The 9,673-nt window shown below is 35.7% G+C and overlaps 1 protein-coding gene across 2 annotated transcripts in view; it reads left to right on the top strand.

Annotated features, from left to right (window-relative positions):
* Positions 1–734: 734 nt before the first annotated feature.
* The window catches only part of LOC124406203 (zwei Ig domain protein zig-8-like), a 45,470-nt gene continuing 36,531 nt past the window's right edge, over positions 735–9,673 (top strand). For both annotated transcript variants that reach the window (XM_046881556.1, XM_046881555.1), the window contains exon 1: positions 735–1,532. In XM_046881556.1, the coding sequence (XP_046737512.1) occupies positions 1,421–1,532 (112 nt within the window). In that variant the 5' untranslated portion in view covers positions 735–1,420. The remainder of the gene's footprint in view (positions 1,533–9,673) is intronic.

Genomic DNA, 9,673 nt, shown 5'->3' with positions numbered 1-9,673 from the left:
CAAAGCGTGAAAGCCCCTGCTCGAATCCCATTCGACCAATTTACGATTCTTCGAGGGTGTCGCGCAGCTGGACAATTTCAACGAGTATGGTTAAAATCGAATTTGTGGATATTCTGGCACGACGTTGCAGCGAGACAGTAGTTGAATTGTGGACCGCAGCCGAGAATCGCACTGCACTGGGCCGATTCCCTTGGGCGACGATCCTGGCTACGTTCATCGGAGATCGGTGTGAGTCGGTGTGAGGGTGAATGAGGCGGTGGTGGTCGTCGGGGGTGTGGATTTCGCGAGGCGCTCGCGCAGTCAGATGGGGGTTCTTGCCACGAGAACACTGAGCCTCGTCGCGTGCTCCTCCTCGGCTTGTTCGCCGTGCAAATATCTCGCGTGTTGTTTGTGTCAGTTGTTGAAAACGGTCCCCGAACAAATTACCCTTCAGAATTTCATCAGTAGCGTCATTAGAGTCACGTGAATGTCCGTCTTGACGTGAAAGCAATTCGTTACTCAAAAATGGATTGAATCATCATTCTTTCAGACATTCAACTGTCAAAAAATTGTTCCGGGTGATTGTGTTGTGATCTGAACGGCTTTGATGAAGTGTTTCTGTGTAAAGAGTGTCGAATTTACCCGATTCTTTTTTACTCAGGCTACTTTTCGTCGATTTTAACGAACGTTGACAGCAAACAGTCGCAAATTATGATATTAAAGTAACCGTATCAGTAACTACATCAGTGTTGCCAACTGGTTGACAAGTTTCTTGAAGAGCATGCTTCGGTTGAATGATCAGCAAGTGTTGTCTAATTTACGTAGTAAAGTCATGACCTCAAACATCGCGATAGTAATCGGTACCCTCTTCAGGGGATGATCGTTCAGATTTGCGATAAACCCTGTTGAAATGTCACGTCAAATAGCCTCAACGGTTACCGAATGAATACGGCTGATTGCCCTGCGAGGTACTATAGTGGGTGCAGTTTAAAATGTATTAGTGGTTCAGGTGCGATGGAAGGTTTAACTGGAAAAAGGCGAAACGATGGTGTGTCGATGGATTTAAACTGACATGCCTGAAAGTAACTAGCAGGAAAAAACGTGAACCGGGGTGTAAAAAGGTTAATTCGAACCCTAAAACTTTCCAATCCGTCCCCGGGGTTCGCGGAGAGTATTTTTTTCTGCTTCTTCTTCTGAAAGCAAAGTTTTTCAAGGCGTTTTACCACCCATTGCCTTTGTCACATTTGTAAGAACATTCGCCCATATTAACGTGCGGATTTTTCGCAAAAAAAAAAACAAAAAAAAGCGACACCACGAATTGACGTGTTTAAGTTAAACCCGAAGCATGTCGACTGCGATGAAAATTTTCACCCATTGTTGTTTTTGTTCTACCGTTTCATAATCGTGGGCTGTGTTTGTCACGCTCAATAGTGAAGTGAGTATGTATTGCAAACGATCGGTATTCGGAAAACGATATCGCCAATGTCTCAACCTTCGAGTGATCCTCCCCTTCAAGATGACTTCGATCCTATTTTTCTTCGTCGTTTTCTGCGGTGAGTCATCCTTGTATTTACAATAACCAATTCATCTCAGACATGATCCGTCGGTTTTACGCATGTTTTTCTCTCAACTGTTAGTCCCTGAGGATGAAGTCAATACTTCAGGGTCACTCTGAAAAGCAATTATCTGAGAACACTTGATCGAGTTGTCTCTAGTTGAGCTGCGACTTCTACGATACAGTGATTCTCATCTTTCAAACCTTTTTTCACCCACATATCGTACCAACAATTACCAGACAAGTCGTGATACATCCGAACTAAACGATTACCATAAGAATGACTGTGAACATCGAACAAGTCTTAGCAGATATATTTGAAACATTATTCGTTAGTCCAATCTAGGAAATTGATAAGAACTTTAAGAGTTCACGATGAGAATAATGTGCTGATCGATAATGACCTGACCACATCAGACCACGACGTGGTTGGCTAGAGTTTTGTTTATTTATTAATTTTTTTATGGGGGATTCCAAGTAACGACATGTTTTTCTTATAAAAATTTATAAGAAGTTCATTTGATGAGATACGTCAGTATTATGGAACGTCTTAGAACAATAACGTCTGGTGAGCAAAAGTGTAACATCAAGTCGTCGATACGAAGCATCTCTGTTTCACTCGAACATCAAAGAAGGAACTTCGCATAAATTTCCCCGACGGTTTAGTCTCGTTTTCACACCGTTCCATGGCGGTTCGGGTAGTCTGAAAATTAGCATGAAGGCTCCTAGAGAGGCGAAAAAATCAGCACTCAACGGTCTCTTGCTGCCTAAATGCAAAGCCTGCGCTTTGGGTCTCGAACCGCTTGGTTACCGAGCGAAGCGAGTCGTATAATTCTCCCGGCAGTACGACCCGCTGTCAGAGGAAAACACAACGACCCTTGAAATTCTTTAGTACCGAGTTTAAGTGTCCATGGAAACCGTACGTAATTGTGAATAATTTCACGCAGTTGAGTTGGGCTGCTCAGTTTAGAAACGACTCCCCCCCCCCCCCCCCCCCCCCCAATCGCCTTCGTCAGCCACTATCGAGAATAATTATTCCCAACTGTTCGCTTCAGCCCATGAGGCATCGCTATGAAACTGAAAAGTCCCATTTCACACATCGAACCTTCGCTTTTCGCCTCTAGGCAAGAATCTGATACCATATAGATGTTATGAGTATTCATTGTACACTGCTAATCGCAGACAAAGGATCTTGAAGATTCATCGGAGATTTTATACTAGATGGAAAATTGCTGCAAGCTTCACTTTCCGATTCTTTAATGCTTTTTATGTACTCTTCAGTGAAACGGTTTGCTTCGTGTTTTGTTCTTTGCAGTATGGAAGTAATGGAAGATCTAGATTTTTTCAACTACTTCCGTAAGTAGTAGTTTTTGGATCAGAAAATGTTTGTTTCGTTTTTGGCTCATTGAGTTCGTTTTAAGATCGAGAAGCTACCGGACTTCCATGAATTATTGACCTTTTTTGAACCACTTTTTGAATCTCGGTTTCCTTGGTAATTTGGAACAGTTATGACCTTCTGAACACCAAAAATAACATCTCACCGGCACAACAATAACTTAGTTTCAAAGACCAAATAAGTTATTTTACATTTTCGAAAAAAACATCTGGTGTTCCTAAATTGAAAACCTTGTTGACCCATCAGGTGCATATCAACAATGGGTGAATAACAACCCTCATTTAATGGGATTGGGTACAAAATAATACGATGAATCATCTTTAAAGAGCACAAACAATTAATTCTCGCCATGGCGTCCATCAGGATAATTTGGAATCGAAGAATTAGGACGAAGGAGAAACGTTGGCACGGGGATAAAAAATCGTTGAAAAAAATTATGTCATACGTGAATTTAAAAAAAAAAAGAAGAAAATCGTGGGTGACTCACATAATTTGAATCACGTTTTTGTCTCACCAGTAAAAATCGGAGTTAAAAAATTAAGCTTACAAAAAGCTTACGTTAGCTGATTGGGATAATTTTTACTCGTTGAACAGTCTCCTCGGAAATATTGTAACCTAAATCGTGAGTATTCTTGCGAGGCGAGACTAGTTTCGTCGAGAAAACGTCAAGAGCCTGGGAAACTCACGAGAGATTCGAGTGGGCCAAAGGCACCGGAGGGAGTCCTCGTTCAATACAAGAGAATTTCTGCCTGAAGTTTCACTCACGTCTGACGCCGCAAGCTCACCTGTTTCCTTTCTATTTGAGCGAGACACCGGATGCTCGAAAGAGAGTTTGACTTTTTTTTATTAGAAACAAATTCCTCCACATTTTGAATCCCGTTTGGAATTCCAAAGTACTGAATTACTCGTTATATTCGATTACAAAATTACGAAATTCAAACGAACAGGATCTAATAAAATTAGATCTGATAAAAATGAAGACGATGAATTGTGTTTACAGGATTAAACTCTTTATTCCATTTCGCAACACCCGTTCAAAAAATTTATCTACAGTTTTTGCGAATGGATTGAAAGTTAGTGGCAGTTTGGTGGTTAAATCGTCGGCGACATGAAGCACGCTGAGCTTCCTTGAGATGTTGAAACCAATTCACCCGTTCATGACACAAATCGAATTTGCCAACGAGCCGTTCGCATTTTGTCGCAATTCTCATCCGTCTTGCACGGAAGACTGGAGGATGCAGAGTCTCTTCCAATGTTGGTACGTCAGTGAAAGACAGTTTTGTAATTTATCACTGTTAATCACCCGGTTCCATTCTGTGCTGGTAGTCGGAAACCCGCGTGCTTGTGAATCTGTGTGAAAACACTGATTATTTTCAAATTATAAATGCGGGCTTTGAAAACGAAGAGAAATCGTTTTCGTTATCCAAAGTAGCCTCAAGTTCAAAGAAATTAATTTATACTAGAAAAGTCAATAAGGAAAATATCACGTGAATCAAGCTTCAACTGTTTGGGATACTACAGTACAATCTTTCCATAAACATTTTCTTTTTTGCTTTTTTTTTCTTACAATTATATATAAAAATTAACCATCAAAAACTTTTTGCACGAAACTTTTTTCTTCCGTTCCGTAAGCCTAACTTGTTTGTCCAAAAAACCATACATACGTATAAGATCTCATTGGTTTGATGGCAGAAAAAGTGGTTTATTCTTAATTCAAAATTCTTCCTTCAAATTCTTAATTCAAAAATGTATGAACAACTGCCAATGCTGTTCACCTACTTTTAAATTACTTCTGACTTTGGTGTTATTTCGCCAATGAAACTTTACCGCTTTTTTATAACTTTTCATGTCCAAGGCCAAGAAAAAAAACAACACCTTCGAATACATGGTATCAAAGTAGTTTTTCCTGCCCATTCTAAATTCTAAGGACTATTTAATTTTTGTATTTCTATCCACTGAGCAAAGTCACGTGTGAAATTATTGGAATTCTTGTTTTATACATCGAAAATATTAGGTAAGGGGCGGACAAAACAGCATAGGGGGGAGGGGGGGGGGGGGACACAAAATGGGATACCCTTAGAGTTAAACAAAAAAAAATTTTGTTTTTCAAAACGTTTCTTTAAATAGTCGAAAACTGATTCCTTATAAAAATTATTGAGCATTCCCCCCCTCCCCCCCCCCCCCCTGATATCTGAAAACCATTTTTATTTTCTTTGGTTACAATTACATATAAAAAAAAAAAAAATCGGCGTATTTGATACCTCGAGAACTAAGTATTTCCTTAAGTACCTCGTTTTGCCCCCCCCCCCCCCCCCCCCCCTATATGAGCAGAGTGAAGGGCAAGAAGTACTCGACAAGTAAATTTTATGAACCAACGAGCACCTGCGGCATTATTTTCAATATTGTTTACGATACTGCGGCACAGCAGGGTTTCAGACCTGTAGATATATATCAGTACATAAATATGGTCGTACCGCGTGAATATAGCGATAGTCGGCAAGAAACAGCGACCCGGAAAAAGCGTAAGACGTGTTTTTCCACAAGCCGGGATAAAAGCGGGGTCTAATGGCCCCGGAAGCAATCTTCAAGTTTCAGTATATAAGCCGGGGAAAATAATTGAGAAGCTGTTCAAGGTCTCACCCTCGCTCAGCGATGAGGTTCCTAGTTTTTATCAATTCGCAAATTATACGATTTCTTACCCCCTGATATAATCGAGTTGGGAATATATTTCACGGAGCTTTTCTTGTCGGCTAGAAATCAATCGTCTTACAAGCGGATCGTTATATCTAATACTTTACTCGTCAAGTCCTCGTTTGTTTATAAATAATTTTGGTCGATTTCTGGTTTACAAACAAGGGAATTTAGAAGACTTGAAGTACGAATAATATACGTGAAATGAATATGTTTAAAAATTGAGGGGCTACATGGGTTTAGAAGGTTGAAGAAGAGCAACTAATTGATTACATTTGTTATTACATTACTAGAGTAATTAATGATTATTTAGTAAAATTGTAACTATATACATTGAAATTAATTAATAATTACAACAGAATATTGTAATCATAATCTAAATAATTAGTAATTAGAAATAAACATTATAATTATACTCGTAATAATTAACAATTACATAGTAAAAATTGTAGTTATACTCAAAATAATTAATAACTACAAAGTCAAAATTGTGATTATTTTCAGTAAAATTACAATTTTTACTACGTAATTATTAATTATGACGAGTATAATTGCAATTTTCTTTTGTAATTATTAATTATTTTTAGAATAGTTGCAGTTTTCTTTATGTAATTATTAATTGAAAATGGATAATTAACCATTTTTGCAACCCTGCATATTTGTTGATTTCTTTTTTTTTTTTTGGAAATATAACAAAAGAATTATCGAATTCTAACTTTAAGCAAGTAAAGAAACGGCTTGTTGAAGAATATTTTACAAAATTTTCATCCAAATTTTTTGAAAATTTAACCGTTGAGATCTGGGTTTCGTGATAAAATGAAAATTTGAATTTTTAGAAAAGTTGTATAGAAAACAATATAATTTTCAGTAAAACTTAGATCTTTTTTATTGCCTTGTAAAATAAGATGCCATCAGAGAGAAAAAAATCCTGTTTTCTCAATCACCAGCTATACTTATAATAAATAAAATAATTCTGTTATTATATTTGAAAAAAAAAAAATGAAAATATGTTTTTCTTTGACCTTCCAAACCCTCGTAACTCCTTAAATGCATTACGAAGCACTAATTAAACTTCGGAATCCATCGTAAAGCTGGATGAAAAATGAGTTTCTGCCAGGCAATATGATATCTCTCGTGCCACTTCATACCAAAAGTTAGCGAATGCGAATATACTGCGTGAGAAAACGTAATCCGAGTATCACTGACAAAGAATTTTGAGGTGTGTAAAAAATCACAGATTCCCAAGGTGCTTTGGATTAGAAGTATATTTATATATTAGAATATTTGGTCTCTTTGTATGGGTGAAGCACTCATTTTGGTGCTTTTAACATTCGCAAATTTTAATCGCGATTAAACGTCGCGAGCAATTGCAATTTTAATCTTCTTAAAAATCTTTTCAATCAACCAAAGTTATGCTAAGAAAAAAATCTGATTGTGGTGACCAAAATTTTATTCCGAATGAACGTTGTTTTTATACAATCAAAGAGTTTTGTTCATTTTATAGTGCATAGAAAATGAAATGTTTTATTAATGTCTCAGAAAAGGTTCGGCACCAAGATCCAATAGATTTTAACGTGATTTCGAAATCAGATCTGATCATTTCACGGTAAAATCATCGGATAATTATCATGCGAAATTAACTGTCATTGCCATGTTTGATTTGCATTTTTATACCACGAAAAGTTTAAGATTAAAAGTTTTCTGCAACCTTCAGAATATGCAGATATGCATGAAGAAAGATGTAACGAAGTTTGAAAATATTTTCGAACCTCAATTACGATGCTTCTGAAAATTGGAATGTTCGGTTAAAAACAAGAAGTAAATAATTCGTACGTATCGATCGATAATTAATTTCTATATATTTCTCGATGGCAAATTTTCAATCTGAACATAAAATATTTTTAGTATGTAATTTTGTTTTCGTTATAGGGTTATATACCGTTAAAATTTTCAAAAAATCGATGGTTTTTATTTTATTTTCGTAATTTATATATTTAAGTACAAGCACAGAAAATTTCGTGTCAATTCGGCATTTATTGACAAATCGATGTGAGTTAGAAAAAAAATTTTCTATCACATGTGAAGTGCTTTTGAAATTCTAAACGCGTTTTCTCAAAACGGTGTTTTTAAAGTCGGCGATCAAGATTTCCATCAAATCAAAAGTTTCAAATCTTAACACAAGTTTTTCCAGTATAGTCTTCAGTTTTTTTCTCACCGATAAATATTTTTCATTTTACAAACATTTTAAGGCCTCAATTTTTGTCTAAAATCGATTTTTTATTTTATTTCTTTTTAGAAGAAGATATTATGTCAAAAATTATTATCTTGCTTATTCCTTCGATCAATCACAAGATAATACATTAAACTAACGAAATATTTTTGGTTGTTTATTCAGTATTTTATATTATTATCATTAGTCCGAAGGTATGGAGAGGTTTTCCCGAAGATTAGCCCCAGCAGCTTTCAAAATGATTATTTTTACAAATAAAAAATGTCAAAATACAGTTAAAAGTTACCACAATATGTGTACAAATTTTTACTCTAATAAATTAAAAGGTCTTCTCAAGAAAAATTATTGAAAAATCAATGTTCTTGAGCCTCCTAACTGCACATAACCCTTTAATTTAGTTTCGTGGTATTAAAGAACGAACGCACTTGTAGCTTTAAACTGAAAATGTTTAAGACTGCAGACAATATTCGGTGTTGAAAATGTTGTTTGGATTTTTTTTTAACCCTTAGCTTATGTACAAATGTACTAAAAATTACTAACAGCAGTATGCTCTGAAAAATTAGCAACATTGTGCGATGAATATAGGTTTGAACATTTCAACGGTAGTTTATTTCCAAGTCACTTTATAAACCTCTATAAACTAATTTATTCTGTGGTTGTCGTGTCATAGATACATTAAATGTTCTAAATGCTGTCCCAGTTATTCAACATGATTGGGGATCAACGTTGAACATTGAAGATTGAGTCAAGATAATAGAATATTAAAAACGACTGAAATATAATTGAAGATTAATTATTGAGAATATGATTTAGTACAGTTGTTATCATCGGTTAAAATCAAGCCTCATAAATACTTGATAACACTCCTTGACCACACGTCAAATGATTTATACAGTGTTCATTCACTCCATTTGCATGCTTGTGGCATGTAATTTGTAAATTACAGTACACAAAAACACTAAAAGTTTTATTTCCTACTTTGACCGTGTAATTCTTGTCTCAATTCATTACCCAGCTAGTACTGATATTTAAAATAGATAGTATGAACTGAGCTACATTTAAACCTTTTGCTAATCTCTTTAGCGCATCCCGTTTCCGAGTTATATAGTCTGCCATAAAACGGTGAAGCCGCGTTTCTTAGTAATTTCATACCTTAATTTGCATGAAAAGAAAAAAAAGGAGAAAAAAAAACAACAGAAAAGCTGTAACCGGACGTGCTGGAAACTTTTTACGGCCAAATTTGAATTCGGTACGGAAAACTCATCGTAAAAATGTCACCTCAGGTTACACATTTCTGATCATTAAATTAAACAAGTTAAATTCTGGCTGACTATCTACATTCAATTTCTTTGACTTGAAAATCAAGAATCCGGTTCTCTTAAATTTCTTCCGTTTAATCTCTTCGCTCGTATCGGAATAATGGCCATAAAATATAACGTGAGAGACTATTTTTACAAATTTTTAACTGCTATAAATTTCTCTCTTTAGATAAGTGAAAACTTGAGAATTTAGTAATTTCGATTCAATTTCGACTTAAAGTTCATGTCTTTCAGATTTTTTGTTTAAAATTTTGCGGTCATGAGATAGTAGGTTGTATAAACTACGATTGAATTAGCTGCCTTAAAACTATAAAAGATGTCTAGAATAAGTATAAGTAAATCGAAATATGTAATGAGCATTTGAATTGCTGAGTGGTTAAGCTATTTTCACCTCTTTATCAATACGTAACTTGAGTTACTTTTCACTTTCGAATTATTCAAGCCGAGGGCTGAAGTAGCAGATATTCGTTAAGCGTCAACAAGTTGTAAATAAAGTTAGGGTA

This window comes from Diprion similis, chromosome 5 (assembly GCF_021155765.1).
Source record: "Diprion similis isolate iyDipSimi1 chromosome 5, iyDipSimi1.1, whole genome shotgun sequence".
NCBI lineage: Eukaryota > Metazoa > Arthropoda > Insecta > Hymenoptera > Diprionidae > Diprion > Diprion similis.
Note: the sequence above shows the minus strand (reverse complement) of the source record. Positions and strands in the feature narration are given on the sequence as shown.